Source organism: Petaurus breviceps, unplaced genomic scaffold, assembly GCF_028583685.1.
Source record: "Petaurus breviceps papuanus isolate PSGF00001 unplaced genomic scaffold, PetGlider_PUasm1.0 76, whole genome shotgun sequence".
Classification (NCBI taxonomy): Eukaryota; Metazoa; Chordata; class Mammalia; order Diprotodontia; family Petauridae; genus Petaurus; species Petaurus breviceps.
Genome location: NW_027186473.1, coordinates 66,232,767 through 66,249,647, shown reverse-complemented (window position 1 = coordinate 66,249,647; position 16,881 = coordinate 66,232,767). Strand labels below are relative to the sequence as shown.

The window sequence follows — 16,881 nt, the reverse complement described above, 5'->3', positions numbered from 1 at the left end:
CTAGAGGTGAAGGTAAAGGAATTAGAGGAAGAAATAGATAGCAAAACTATACTAGTGGGAGACCTTAATCTCCCCCTATTTGAACTTGATAAATCCAACCTCAAAATAAACAAGAAAGAAGTTAAGGAGGTGAACAGGATTTTAGAGAGGATAGGTATGATAGATCTCTGGAGAAAACTGAATGGGGAAAAAAAGGAATATACTTTCTTCTCAGCGGTTTATGGCACATACTCAAAAATTGACCATGTTCTAGGGCATAAAAACCTCACAATTCTATGCGGTAAGGCAGAAATATTAAATGCATCGTTCTCAGATCATGATGCAACAAAAATTATATGCAATAAAGGGCCAGGGAAAGACAGACTGAAAACTAATTGGAAATTAAACAATTTAATCCTAAAGAAGGAGTGGGTCAAACAAGAAATTATAGAAACAATCAGTAATTTCATTCAAGAGAATGATAATAATGAGACAACATACCAAAATCTGTGGGATGCATTAAAGGCAGTTCTTAGGGGAAGTTTTATATCCCTGAGTGCATACGTGATTAAATCAGAGAAAAAGGAGCTCAACGAATTGGGCACGCAATTAAAAAACCTAGAAAAAGAACAAATTCAAAATCCCCAATTAAATACTAAATTAGAAATATTGAAGACAAAAGGAGAGATTAATAAAATCAAAATTAAGAAAACTATTGAACTAATAAATAAAACCAAGAGCTGGTTTTATGAAAAAAAAAAAACAACAACAAAATTTATAGACCCTTAGTCAATATGATAAAAAAAAAAGAAAGAAGAAAACCAAATTATGAGCATCAAAAATGAAAAGGGTGAATATACCTCCAATGAAGAGGAAATCAAAACAATAATTAGGAATTATTTTTCCCAATTGTATGCACTTAAATTTGACAATCTTAGGGAAATGGATGAATATTTAGAAACATACAAGTTGCCCAGATTAACTGAAGAGGAAGTAAATTACTTAAATAATCTCATCTCAGAAAAAGAAATTGAACAAGCCATCAGTCAGCTCCCTAGGAAAAAATCTCCAGGGCCAGATGGATTCACTAGTGAATTCTATCAAACATTTAAAGAACAATTGATTCTAATACTCTACAAACTATTTGGGAAAATTAGTGAAGAAGGGGTCCTACCAAATTCTTTTTATGACACAAATATGGTACTGATACCTAAATCAGGAAGAGAAAAACAGAGAAAGAAAATTATAGACCAATCTCCCTCATGAATATAGAGGCAAAAATTCTAAATAAAATACTAGCAAAAAGACTACAGCAACTTATCTCAAGAATAATACACTTTGATCAGGTAGGATTTATTCCAGGAATGCAAGGATGGTTTAATATTAGGAAAACCATCAGTATAATTGATCATATCATCAATAAAACAAGCAGAAACCACATGATCATCTCAATAGATGCAGAAAAGGCTTTTGACAAAATACAACATCCATTCCTATTAAAAACATTAGAAAGTATAGGGATAAATGGAGCCTTCCTTAAAATAACAGGTAGCATCTATTTAAAGCCACCAGCAAGTATTATATGTAATGGGGAGAAGCTAGAAGCATTTCCCATAAGATCAGGGGTGAAACAAGGGTGTCCACTATCACCCCTCTTATTCAATCTGGTATTAGAAATGTTAGCAGTAGCAATTAGAGAAGAAAAAGAAATCAAAGGAATCAAATTAGGCAAAGAAGAGACCAAGCTATCACTCTTTGCAGATGATATGATGATATACTTAGAGAATCCTAGAGAATCAAGTAAAAACTGCTTGAGACAATAAATAAATTTGGCAAAGTTGCAGGATATAAAATAAACCCACATAAATCCTCGGCATTCCTATATATTTCCAATGAAATTCAACAGCAAGAAGTAGAAAGAGAAATCCCATTTAAAGTTACTGTAGACATTATACAATATTTGGGAATCTACCTGCCAAAACAAACCCAGGACCTGTATGATCATAACTACAAAACACTTTTCACACAAATAAAGTCAGATCTAACTAATTGGAAAAATATCAATTGCTCATGGCTGGGTCGAGCTAATATAATAAAAATGACAATTTTACCTAAATTAAATTATATATTTAGTGCCATACCAATCAATTTACCAAAAAACTACTTTATAGAGTTAGAAAAAATAGTAACAAAATTCATTTGGAAGAATAAACGGTCCAGAATATCAAGGGAATTAATGAAAAGAAATTCTAGGGAAGGTGGACTAGCTTTACCAGATTTCAATCTGTACTATAAAGCAGCAGTCATCAAAACTACTTGGTACTGGCTTAGGAATAGAGGAGTGGATCAATGAAATAGATTAGGTACACGAGATTCAGAAGTCAATGACTATAGTAATGTATTGTTTGATAAACCTCCAGACCCTGTTTTTTGGGATAAGAACTCACTATTTGACAAAAACTGCTGGGAAAACTGGAATATAGTATGGCAGAAACTGGGCATAGACCATTATCTATCACCACATACCAAAATCAAGTCTAAATGGCTTCATGATCTAGGTATAAAGGTTGATACTGTAAGCAGTCTGCTAAAACAAGGAATAGTTTACCTATCAGACTTGTGGAGAGGGAATGACTTTATGACTAAACAGGAATTAGAGAACATTATAAAATGTAAAATGGATAATTTTGACTACATGAAATTGAAAAGTTTCTGTACAAACAAAGCCAATGTAACCAAGATTAAGAGGGAGGTGGGAAATTGGGAAAGAATCTTTACAACCTATATCTCTGACAAAGGACTCATTTCTAAAATATACAGAGAATTGAGTCAAATTTATAAGAATACAAGTCATTCCCCAATTGATAAATGGTCAAAGGATATGAACAGGCAGTTTTCAGAGAAAGAAATTAAAGCTATCTATAAGCACATGAAAAAACGCTCTAATTCACTATTGATTAGAGAAATGCAAATCAAAACAACTCTGAGGTACCACATCTCACCAGTCAGATTGGCTAAGATGACAAAACAGGAAAATGACAAATGCTAGAGAGGATGTGGGCAAACTGGAACACTAATGCATTGTTGGTGGAGTTGTGAACTGATCCAGACTTTCTGGAGACCAATCTGGAATTATGCCCAAAGGGCTATAAATACTTTCATACCCTTTGATCCAGCAATACCACTCCTAGGGTTATATCCCAGAGAGATCATAGAAATGGGAGAAAGACCCATATGTACAAAAATATTTATAGCAGCTCTTTTTGTTGTGGCAAAGAATTGGAAATTAAGGGGGTGCCCATCAATTGGGGAATGGCTGAACAAGTTGTGGTATATGCATGTTATGGAGTTCTATTGTGCTATAAGAAACGAGGAGCAGGCAGTCTTCATATCTACCTGGAGGGGCTTAAAAGAACTGATGCTGACTGAGAAGAGTAGAACCAGGAGAAATTTGTACACAATTACAGACACAACATATGTGTGACGACCAACTTTGATAGACTGGACTCTTCTCCCTTCTTTAAATGCAGGGATATAAGTCAATCCCAAAAGACGCATGATGGAGAGAAAAATGTGCATCCAGAGAAAGAACTAGAAAGAACTAAGTTTATATCCAGGTGGAAGCAAAATACCTGATCTTTTTCATTCTCTTATTTGGTTTTATGTCCTCTTTACCATTTTTCATTCCAGCTGGTACAATCCATCCTTATAACCTGAGCAATGTATAATGTGAATGTAAAAAAAAAAGAATTGGGGTGTGGCTGAAATGTGAAATGTTATCAGAGGCAGAGACCCACATGGGTGGGTTTTCGGCATTTTCAGGTAGGCTGTGAACCCTGAAACTCTCAATCAGTGGGATCGGGGAGGGAATGAGAACCTGGACAAACTATGAAAATTAGGTATTTGCCTTAAACAAACGTGCCTATGTTTAGGTTACCTGCCTTTGTAAGAATGTAATAAATGCCTTCCTGGGTTCAGAAAAAAAAAATTTTTTTTGAAGCAAGCTTCTCTGATAAAGGCCTCTTGTCTCTAATTCACAGAGAACTGTGTCAAATTTATAAAAGTAAGAGTCATTCCCCATTTGATAAATGAGCAAAAGATATAATCAGTTTTCAGGTGAAATAATTAAAACTATCTCTAGTCATAAGAAAAAATATTCTAACTTAGTATTGATTGGAGAAATGCAAGTTAGAACAATTTTGAGACCTGAGACCTATTAGATATCAAGACAGATAAATGACAAAAGTTGGAGGGAATGTGGGAAAAATTGAGACATTAATATAATTTCAGAGTTCTGAATTGGTTAGACCATTCTGGAAGTATGCCCAAAGGGTTCTAAAAGCCATGCACACTCCTTTTTTTTTTTGAGTTAGGACTGCTAAGGACTTTCTGCTAAGGACTCCTGCTGAGCACTGCCAGGGGCCGGAGCTGCTGGGAGCGTGCTTCCCGGATGCTGGGTGGTTGCTGTGCGTGGGGAGAGGAGGACCTTTGCCTGAGGTAGCCTGTTCTGTTTTAAAGGCTTGAAAATGTGGGTGCTTTCTACTTTATCTACCTGTGCCAATGTCATAACTACTCTGATGGCTTTCACTTTCTGGTTTTGGGACTCAGTCTTTTGGTATCTTAATAAATTTTCTAGTTTATTTCCCCATATGGCAAACATGACATATTTTGTGATGGATAATTATATCAGCATATTTGTAATCTCTATAGGCATTGTGAATATGGCATTGCTGATACACATGGGTTGGTGCAAAGTGAAATGTAATGGGTACAAAATAATAGCAATATTTTAGGAGGATCAGCTGTGAATAACTTAGCTATTCTCATTAATAAATACAATGGTCCATAACAATTCTGAAGGACTTAGGATAAAAAATGTTATCCATCCCCAGTGAAAGAACTAATGGTGTCTGAATATAGACATATATTCATACTTTTACTTTATTTTTGTTGAGTTTTTTAATCTATGTTTTCTTTTATAACATGCTTATATGGACATATTTTGCATCACTATACAAATATAAGCTATATGGAATTGCTTGCCTTCTCAATGAGGTAGGGTCAGGAGGGACAAAGGGAGAGAATTTGGAACTCAGTTTTAAAAACAAATGTTAAAAATTATTGTTTACATTGTAATTGGAGAAAAATTAAATACTAAAACGAAGAAAAGTGAATTATAATTTTAAGTTATACTTTCTGCTAATGAATACCAAAATATGATTTTTATTTCAACCTCAAAGACTGATATATCAAAGCCAGTTACTTTATACATCTAAAAATATAACTACACTACTAGTTATCATGGGGAAACTATTCTTATTCTGATTGTTGAACTTTACTACTGTTGCGGAGGATAATAATAATTTTTCAAAATGAACAACTGAATCTGTACTGTAACAGATGAAAGATTTTTCAACATCAAAATATTTTCAGCTCTTTAGTTTTCCATCCAAGAGTTTTAAAATGATAATGAATAAACAATTTTGGAGGATTTAGGCAAAAGATGTAAAAGTAATTTCTTTAATGAAAAGCAGTTTTCTTTCAGGCTCAGCTTTCTTGGTACAGAAAAGGAAATTGAATCCCAAGGAAGCTTAGTGACTAGTCCATAGGTGGTGAACCTGTTGCCTCAAGGTGACATGTGGCCCTCTAGAGCCTCAAGGGCAGCCCTTTGACTGAATCTAAATTTCACAGAACAAATCCCCTTAATAAAATGATTTGTTCTGTAAAACTTGGACTAAGTCAAAAGGCTGCACTCAGGAAGGTTCCCCACCATTGGACTACTCAGATACTCTAGTGAGTATCTGAGGTAGAATGCAAAATCAAGTCTTCCTAACTCCAAGTTTACTATTTACTTCACTTTAAGATCTTGAACTATTTTCTCCCAGGATTGACTTGCTCATAGGCTTCTTTCCGTACTAGTAATGTATTCCTTCGTCCCCACCTGGTAAAATCTTTCTCTTTTTTCTATGCCCGAAGGTCTATAAAACTGTGTATACCCTTTGATACAGCAACACTAGGTCTGTATCCCAAAGAGATCATAAAAAAAGGAAAAGGGCCCACATGTAGAAAAATATTTTGCTCTTTTTGTGGTGGCAAATAATTATAAAGTGAGGGAATGACCACCAATTGGGGAGTGGCTGAATAAATTGTGATATATGAATGTAATGGAATATTGTATTTCACTGCATAATCATTACCACCACATAATTGTCACACCCTGCTTTTTCAGTCCAAAAATTGTTTTACATCCTTTCATCACATAAACATAACATGGTAAATTGTATTCATCATGCCACTTAAAAGGTAAACTGAGCACCAATGTATTCTCCAGTGGCATATATATATATGTATATATATATATATATGTATTTATCTGTTGTGCACTGTGAGTTAGGAGTCTAGAATTCTCAGAAAACTTACATTGTCCATATATTTCGAAAAGTCAACGGGCTTGGCTTGTTCAGAGAACTGTAGTACTAACAGTATTGTCACTCAACACAATGAAGAAATATGGTGCAAAGGGAGCTTATGGGCAGGCGAAATTTCCATATGAAAGTCACATGACATGGTAAGACTTGTATCTTTCTAATTTTTACATATATTCATGGGTATTCCATGAACCCTAATCATGTAACAAAGGCAGTTTAATAATAAATGATTTTTAAATCATACCAGCAAAATTTTAAAAAGCTTCATATAATAGTCACACCCCACATTTTTTGCAAAAATCTTGCCATAAAATGTGCCATGATGATGCAGTGAAATATGGTACAATTTTTACATTAGAAATTGTGAGCAGGCAGATTTCAGAAAAACCTGGAAATACTTGAATGAACTGATGTGGGGTGAAGAAAACACAGCCAGGAGAACATTTTACCCAGTAACAGCAACACTGTGCAATGAGCAACTTTGACAGACCCTTCTCTGCAATGAAATGATGTAAGAGAATTCCAAAAGACTATCCATATATCTATATAGACTATCTACCTAGATTATCTATCAGGCAATGCTATCTACTTCTGGGGAAAGAACTGTGGAGTCTGAATGCAGATTGAAGCATCCTATTTTCTCTCTTTTTTTCTTTCTTGTGTTTTTTTCCTTTTTGTTTTTATTCTTTCACAACTTGACTAATGGGGAAATATGTTTAATATGACTGTACATATATATGTATATATATACGTATATATATATATATATATATATATATACATACAATATGCCCATATCATATTGTATTCCATCTTGGGGAGAGGGAAGAAAAGGAGGGGGAAAATTTAGAACTCAAAATGCTATAAAAGTGAATGTTAAAAATTAAAAATAAATTTTAAAAAGATGGCCAACTAGAGTCAGCAATTCAGCTGAAATCTCCCAACATTCCCATTCAAATTTAACATAATGTCTCCAATCAAATTCTAGAGCAGCCCAGGAAACAAAATGTCACAGTAAGACATTTTTTCTGGTCGGGGGGGTGGCTTGCCTGGAGCCATGAGGCAGTAGCATCAGCAATGAGTCTTGGGAGTGGCTGTGTAAGTAGTGGTAGCAGCAGCTTTGGGAGCTCCTATAACCAGAGATTGTAGGGGATCAGACAAGTGGTCAGAAAGAAAGAAATGAGACTTTGTTGGCGCTATTTAGCAACTTTATTTCCCATATGCAGTTTTGGGTCACAGTTCCAGGGCAGAGAGAAGTGAGGAGTGCCTCACAAGGGGTGGGGGTCACAAGGGAGTAGTGGTCAGTCACAAGGGAGTAGTGGTCTTGGTTGCAGTCCTACACAGAGAAAAGCACTAGAACTCGTGGTTGCAGGAGACCAGGGAACCTGGCTACGGTTCTAGAACCAAAGAGGAATGTAGCTTGTAGCTGCAAGGGAACAGGGAACCTTCATAGGTAAAGACCAGAGAAAAGACCAGAAGATTAGTGATCACACCTCTCTCCAGATTACACCAACAACTGAAAAGTTACAGACCCCCAAATATAGCTCTGAAAAGATCAGGCTTCAAGCCTGAGGCTTGAGATGTTATTTTCCTGTTACCAAGTAAGCAGATTGGAGGCAAAAGAAGGAAAATGAATCAAAAGTGGGGAATGGTCAATAGTATCAAATGCTACAAAAGGTTAAGCATAATGATGATGGAATGAAGGTTATGGGATTCAAGATTCAACAAGGAAGTCAGTGAAGTTAGAGGGAGGGTAGTAGCCATGAAATTTAGCCACTGGTGAGTACCAGGTTGAAGAATGTTGAAGAATAAATTAGTGCTAAAGTAAAGTCAGCAAATATCAACCAGTATACTTATTACAAGTTTTGCAGTGAAAAAGAAGGGGATTTTTTAAAAAGGTGGGAGGGATACTTGCTTAAGAAGGCAGTGGGATCAAGAGAATTAGGGAGATGCAAAGGGATAGAGGAGAGCTGAGCTTATTGTAGGCTGAGGGGAAGGAGTAATAAAAAGAGGGTACATGGATAAGGAATGATTGATTGAAGGTTAAGAGGGAGGTGAAAGGAAGTGGAATTAAGGTTACTGGTAGGAGTTTGGCCTTGGCCAAGAGGAAAGCTAGCTTCTCTTCTGAAATTGGAGGGAATACAGAGAGGACAGATGTTGAAAACAAGAAAGTTGGGGCTGGGGTTAGACTCAGTACTGGTTGTGGTTGTAGGGCTTCCATTGTCCTGAACTGTATCTTTTTGGTTTGAAAAATAGAAGGGGTCAGTTTGGAAGGTCCTGGTTAGGTAGGGGAGAGTCATTGCAAGAAAAAAGTAATAATTGATATGGAAGAATGTGAAAACTTGTCTAGAGACAATCTGTGAGAGTTGTTAAGCAATTTCTAAAACAGAATTAAGGTCAAAACCAAGATCACAACAATTTTAATAATGAGAGACAGGATCCAGGGTTAACTCAAATAATTATGAAGCATGCAATAAGGTTTTTTTTTAAATACATCATTCTCTAAATTTGCTGTACTTACATTATATGATCATATATGATCATATATATATATATATATGTCTTTATACCTGGGGATGTGTGTTTAGCCCCATCCTATAGGTTTGCTTGAATTTTTTCCAGCTAGGGAACTGTTCCCCTCAATAGCTGGGCAAAAGCAAAAACAACCATGGAAGTCAATTTAGTCACTCACGAAGACATTGTGCTTGCTACAGTAGAGAGAAATGGATTTGGGATAAAAGGACCTGTATTCGAATCCAACTTCTGTCACTTATTAAGTGAATGGCCTTGGGCAAATAACTTCTCCTGTCTGTACCTCAGTTATTTTATCTATAAAATAAAGATTTTGGACTACATGAATGCTAAGATTCCTTCTAGCTCTAAGTCTATGATCCTGTGAGGAGTTTCATAGCGGTAAGATGTTAAGATTACTGAGATTCAGGAGTTAGGAACCAAGCTGGGAATGGAAGAAATTTGAATGGTCAAAGGAGTCAATGGTGGAAGGATGAATTATTGAAATGGCTAATCCTTAAGCCAAGACTAGGAAAAGAGGGAATTGAGGCCAGAACACAGTAGATAGATGGGAAGATTTAAGAGAATATAATGGAATAAAATTAAGGACAAATAACATATATGAGGAGAATAAGACAAAAAAAGTTAGGATAGGACATTGTTACCAGAGAGGAGAATTTTAGAGTTGAACATTTTGAGGAATGGTAAAGTCTGAAGTGTTAACATTCTGACAGAGGTTTAAAAGATCATGAAGATAGAGGTCCAAGTATTCAAGAGTTTACAGAATGGAGAAGACAAGGATATTTATTTGGATTTTGAAGTTCCCAAGGAATATGCCAGAGGAAGTTGGGAGGGGGAAAGACCAGTTTGATTATAGACTGAAGTTCACTAGAGTTACATTTCTGACATATTTGCCATATCCAAGTTCTTTATAATGCTAGTGTCATCTGCTAGCTGAAAGAGCCTCTACTTACCTTCTTTGCAGTCATGTTTGTTCTCATGAAGCACAAATCCATTTCGGCACTGACACACATAGCTTCCTACAGTGTTGATGCATTCATGTTGACATCTACCATTATCCTTAGAGCATTCATCTTTGTCTAACAAAGAGATGCATAGGACAGTATTACATGGAAGAATAGACATGATAATTGTCACAGAGGAAAAAAAAATCAGTTAGTAGTTATTTTAGTCCAGAAAATGGCAAACTGAGGCAGTGACTTCATTGTTCTCAGTATCTTTTTGCTGTACCTTAGATTTACCCATTCATTATTGAGCCTGTAACCTTGTACCATGGAATAGTCTGTCATTTTCCACTGAGATAATTCACACTAGTAAAAATAACTTATATCCATTCCTCAGTGGAGAGGACTGAGGTAGAATTGGAGCAGAGGGAAAAAAAATTCTCATTTGGGGGTTGTCACTGACTTAACAATTCTATTTATTCCCAAACTCATACTCAATTAAACTCTTGACTTATCTGGGGGAAAATGCTTTGGAAACAGTTTCAGTAAATATAAGAAAGAAACAAAAAATTCCAAATATGGTGCCACGGTTATACAAAAACATTTATGTTAAACAAGGTACCAGGTTTCATGTAAATTCCTTTTGTTAAAATCATCCAGTCAAAAATACATAAATAAACCTTTTATAGTTGATTTTGTTTGCAACAGCTTCACAAATGTACTTAACATTTAATGAATCTGGACATTTCAAAACATGCCAAGACAGGAAATGGCATTGTTAGATTAACATAAAGAAGAAACCATTTTTATGTATTTTAAACAAATCTACCACATTGTTGGCAGTCTTGTTCATTAACAATTTAATCTTCTAAAATAGGCTTTTAGTTCACAAAAAGTAAAGCAGAGATTAGGATAGGAAATATGAGCTACATTAAACAGCTAACAAATTCACTGCAGGGAAAAATGTCAAATTAGATTAGCAGGGATTCCATTTAGATTCCAAATTAGATTCCAGGGAGTGGCATCAGCTGTCATCATTCAATATCATTCAGCTGTCAATTCAAGTAAGACTGGTCCATTAAAATCAGAACTGGCAGACTGTTTCTGATATACATATTCAAGATCATATCGCACAGACTTCTGTCACTTCCATATTCAGAAAAGAAAATAAAGATCAAATCCCTGTTGGAGGTTAGAATAACTGTAAGAACTAGAAGCTAACATCTCTTTTATGGAAATCTGGCTCCATTTATAAATATATATTTTAGGATGGAAATTTTTAAGCAAGAGCTACTAAATAGCTAAGACCTAATCCACCCTTTTACCTCTGACATTCTTAATTTATATCACATGGCATTACTTTCACAAAGTTAGTTCAGTCCGCTGGACTATTTCATTGCCAATATAAAATTTATAAATAAATTTGGATGCTATGATGGAGACAAAGTATTAGATGACCTTACAGAATCCTCAAACACTTGTGAAACATTTCCTACATAGATTACCACTATTTCTGCCTTTTTCAAGCTCACTATGGAAATCAAACAAAATAAAGAAGTGTTCAAAACCAAATAATTTTCCAAAGTGAAGTATCAATGTTGAAAAAATTGCTAAATCAAATGCTCTATATCCATGCTTCTCATCTGCCTCACAATGGAACCATTTGTACTCTACCCTTGGGCTAGGCAATATTTTACCTTACTTTGCCCAGAACCAGACCTTCATATCATTTCTCCACCTATTCCAAACCATACCACCAGTTGTTTACCCAATCCAATTTATAGTTCCTCTTTATCCACTATCTTTTACCATTAAAATGAAACAGTCCTTGAAGACTTGCTTATATTGTATTCTTAACACTGAGTACATGCTTGGATCATTATGAGTGCTTAATAATTTTTTTCATTCATTCATCACATGCCATTTAATTGTCTTTTAGGTGCATCCTCAATTTAAAATCTTTATAGGCTGCAATGTCCATAACCCAGAGCCATGCAACATCATCAAAAGAATGTTAGTGTTCAAACAGCAGGGTGTTTTGTTTTAGGGAGAAGCTTAGGAGTCATTTAAAATAAACTTTGCAGTTTCTCAAAAGCAATCCAGCCCTCTTTTCTCCTACTGTTTAATTCTTAGCCATTGCCCATTTGTAGTGTCTATTCAAGACATATATAAAATAAACATATAATACAAATATACATAGATACAATGAAAGATGAGTTCTACGAGTTGTCCATTTGGTTGCACATTATAATTTGGATGATAGGCATCCACTTTATTTTTCTTGTCTTGTCAAACTTTTGAATGATTACGAATCTCATTTATGATGCAAGAAAATGTTTTACAGCTTTCTGTAATCAGTTCAATCCCCAAACAAGAACATCTGGAAGATCTCACCATCCTAAGAGAATCTACTTGCTCTGAACTCTGTTAGATCCGTATACATCTCCATGTTTTAAGCTCTTATTTGATATTAACAATCAGAAGATCCCTAAATGAGGTTGTCCCCCCTGTTTCTTTTTTTTAAGTGAAGAAACACCTTATAAGTTTTAAAAGTACTGGTTTTGCCAAATCAAATGCTTTTTTTTAAAGGTAATCAATAAACAATAAGCACAGGATGAACTATTTTTTTAAGCACCCAAAGGATGATTTGTGATGGTGAAGATCTGTTGATATTAAATGTAAAACTCACTCATTGTTTTCTAATTTACTCATCAAAGCTGACTTTGATACATGTGTGAATTAGAAGGGAATATAAGATTGTGGGTTGAAATTATTATTGTCATCTTGACTGTCATAGTAATAATAGATAGGAGTACAATAATATACTATATAATGATATACAGTAGTAATAATACAAGATTTTTCACCACATACATTTAATAGGTTCCCTTTTCCCTGATACACTGAGAATCAATCTTTCCATGTTCTAAAAGCCATGTTGCCTCCAGCACATGGTATATACCAGCTTCCATTTTGCACATTCAAAATGAAGGGAGAAGATGAGCTCTATATTAGTTTCAGAAACAAATGTTTTGCTGAGGAATAAAAACATTTGTTATTCTTTTTTTTTCTTTGCTTTTTGGAGGGGGGGAAGGCTGGACAATTGGGGTTAAGTGACTTGTCCAAGGTCACACAGATAGTAAGTGTTAAGTGTCTGAGGCTGGATTTGAACTCAGGTCCTCCTGACTATAGGGCTGGTGCTCTATTTACTGGCACGTGCCACCTAGTCACCCCCACATTTGTTATTCTTTAAAAATTGGAAATCAGCCTCCTAATTTTGAATGAACATTTTCCCTCTATTTTTCTAGTAAGAAAAGATCCATTACTTGAGAGGGGGGAAAGTGGCTTTTACCAATCAGAGGCTTATCATCATGCCTCCGAGAGTTTCAGAAACCATCAGACTGTGAAAGATATGTACACAATATGGCAAATTCTAGCAAGATTCAAAAATACAAATAAATATTTCCTATTTGCAGGTAGCTTTCTTATCTGTAGGGGAAAAAACATGTACCAAGATAGAACCAGAGATAAGTGTGTACTCAAATACTAAAAGCTCAGGGTTGGAAAAAACAACAACTGTCAACTTGAAAGCATTCAGTAAAACATCTCCCAACCACAACACCAAAAAAGTTCCCTAGTCCAATTCTATTAATTAGAAAAGTCTATTGCAACTTATGCTAGATTTGAAGTGAGAATTCAAGGCGCCAAACACATCATTCCAAAGTGGGTTATATAATGAATTACTAAAATCACATATCCAAATATAAATACTAGACGTAGTCGATGAGATTATAGGATTGTTGCAAAAAACACACAACAAAAGAAGTACACAAACAAGGAAGATCATTGATTTGGAATGCCTGTAAACTCAGTTTTTAATATTTTGATAACTTACTTCAATGTACTTGCTTTCCACTGTAATACTATGTATTCTGTTTTATGCATTTAAAAAATTGCTTATCAGAAAAGATTCATTGGCTGAATTCACCAAACTGCCACAGGAGACCATGACACACAAAAGTTAAGCGTGGGTTAGAATTAAAGAGTTGAAAAATTAGAAGTCAACCTTAGCAACCCCATCATTTTCAGATGAAGAAATTTACACTTGGAAACATATAGTGATTTGCTCAAATTCACACAATTCTCATGGTGTCCAATAAATTACTCTTTCCTCTAGTATAACGGTTCTTAAACTTATTGTCTATAGACCCTTATTATCTTTAGCAATACTGGTGGCAAAGTAGCACAAAATAGGTTTAAATCAACTATAAATATTAATTTAACTGTTGGTGCCTTAATTATGAGATCCTTGCCAACAGTAAATGAGTTGACTAAGGGAATGAATCATATCAATATAATCATTCTGGTCACAAGGGAAACCAGAAGACAGGGAAGCTCTATGGAAGATGTGTTCTCACTGCAGAGGCAAACAGAAGAGGTGGCCTCATCATGAATAAAAATTACAAATGATCCCAAGGGCAAATGGAGAAATGGATGGGGGGTATTTTGCAGCAAGTTACAAGGTGTAAAAAGTTATCATCTAGGAAAATTACTATTGGAAAATTTGGACCAGTTGAACAACCTGAATGTCACACTAATACCTATAGAATGTTAAAAGACCTAGGGGAAAGCCTCCAGCAATTGAATAAGTCATATACAGAGGACTATTAGAAGCACATTATTGCGAATGACTCTGTGACTCAGTTTTATGTGTACCACTGAAGAGGGTCCCCACACTGAGGAATTCATAGACTTATTGAAATGTTAAATATGTGCATATATGCATGCATATTAGCACTGGTAGGTCCCAATTAGTAAAAATAATGAATCCTGTTTAATGTGAATAATGGAAGTCTGTGATGCAGGTCATTGCATATGAATTCACACTATTTAAAGTTATTTTTGTGTAAACTATGATAGTTGGTCCAAGCCCAAAGGAAATAATGTAATGAGAATTCAAATAATGTGACCATCTCATGAGGAGTCATTGTTTGAAGTAATCTAGACCTAGATGTATGTCTCTTTATTTAATACTCCTTATTAAGAATAAAATATTAAAAAAGAATAAAATTTAAAAAAAAATCATCATATGGATCTTACAATTTAGAATCTTTATAAAACAAAAAATGTACAAAAGGCAGGGAAACTAAGTAGTAACCATTTTTTTCATAAAGTAAATTCTTAAAATTTATTTATTTGAATCTTACAAAAGATTTTAACTATAATAACCACATTATTATTTTATTTCCTTAAGTTTTCAATAACTCACATTTTTCTTCCCTTTCACTTCCCCCCACCTATTAAAAAGAAAGAAAAATAGAATCCCATTATCATTAAAGTATATATAAGCAAAACGTATTGACACATTTGATCTATACCTCCCTGAGAAGATGTTTGACATGCTTCCTGGTCTTTGATCTAAGATTTTCTAGATAGTAGGTATAATTGGTATGCTCAATGAAATATTTAATTAACTGAGTCCTAACTTTAATGTGAACCAGTTTAACGTTCATTGAAAACAGTAACAATGGGGTGGCACTGGCCCTGGAGTCAGGAGGATCTGAGTTCAAATCTGGCCTCAGACACTTAACACTTACTAGCAGGTCACTTAACCCCAATTTCCCTGCCTTCCCCCTTCCAAAAAAAAAGAAAACGATAACAACATGGCTTTGTCCCCATTTCATTTCTGAAACAAATTTCCAAAGCCTCCCTGAAAATTTAATGGGAAAGGAATTGAACTACTCAGTCTTAGGCAGTTGTTGATTCAGAAATTATTATCTAAATAATGCTGCTAAATGGTATTATACTTCATGTAAAGAACATTAATAATAAAATACTAATGATTATTTCAGAATGAGCAAACCAACAATCTAGTAATAAAATTGTTTCTGGATCATGAATATGCTAAGGGCAACAACAGATGTACCATATGTTACTACCAGAAGGACATAAAATTTGAGGTTGCAGGAGTAGCTAACATATGTTTATGTAATGACCATATTATCTAGAATGGTTTCTAGTGTCTACCAATTAATCTTACCAGGTGGATTTATAATAGATGAAATAATTATTAAAACTAAAATTGAACAAAAGAAGAATATTTCTCAAATAATGAACATAAGTGAACACAGTTTATACTTAACTGACAAGTGTAGGCAGTCAATTATAGTGAAAGAGCAAATTGATGACACGATTAAAAGCCTTCCATAGACATAGTGGGGAACAGCATATTTGCATGTGTTTTCTTTATCTGTACTATCAGATGAAAATACATAATGTTTGTTTTATTGTCACAGTCTAAGAAAGGGCAGAATTAAAGATTACAAACCAGGTTTTCGAAAGCTTAACCCAAATTAACAAGTTTTAAAATATGCTATAGTATTAACACATTAAAAGCCATATTTTACAGTTTAGATGACATGATCATAATAAGGCTTACCATCAGAAAATTTAAAGCTAGACTATCTCTTGGAGAATTTACTGCATAAAAATAATGTGTAAACATAACTATAATCCACATTTGCAGACAGCATACTTTCTCATTACACAAAAATACTAAGAATCTATTTTGAAAATAGCTGATGAATACCTAGAAAGGAAAAAAATTAAGGTTAAAGTTGGTTAATGGGAAGAATAAGGAAAGAAGGAGGGCAAGTCAGAAAATGCATAGTGAGTAAACTTTATAAACTGTATCTCAGTGGAGCATATAAAAACTGTTGGGTTTTTTTTTAAATGTTGTTGTGAACCTAACATTTCAAGAGCACAGGGGACTTCTAATGAGAAAACTCCTTTTGCTGAAGCATCCCAGCAAGAACAATTCAACTTAAAGTTTCAGAGAACTGTTTTGAGTTCTGAGATGTTAAGTGACTTGCCTGACATCATATAAATATGTATGTTTGAGGTAAGACTTAAAATGAAGTCTTCCTGAAGGGAATTCTTGGCTCTAAGCTTGGTTGTATCCACTATACCACTTTATCAATTCTATACCCCAAAACTTG

At 34.6% G+C, this 16,881-nt stretch overlaps 1 protein-coding gene across 2 annotated transcripts in view; it reads right to left on the bottom strand.

Annotated features, from left to right (window-relative positions):
• The window catches only part of TLL1 (tolloid like 1), a 341,130-nt gene that overhangs the window by 70,262 nt on the left and 253,987 nt on the right, over window positions 1-16,881 (bottom strand). For both annotated transcript variants that reach the window (XM_069105652.1, XM_069105653.1), the window contains one exon: window positions 9,893-10,018. In XM_069105652.1, coding sequence (XP_068961753.1) covers window positions 9,893-10,018 — 126 coding nt within the window. The remainder of the gene's footprint in view (window positions 1-9,892; window positions 10,019-16,881) is intronic.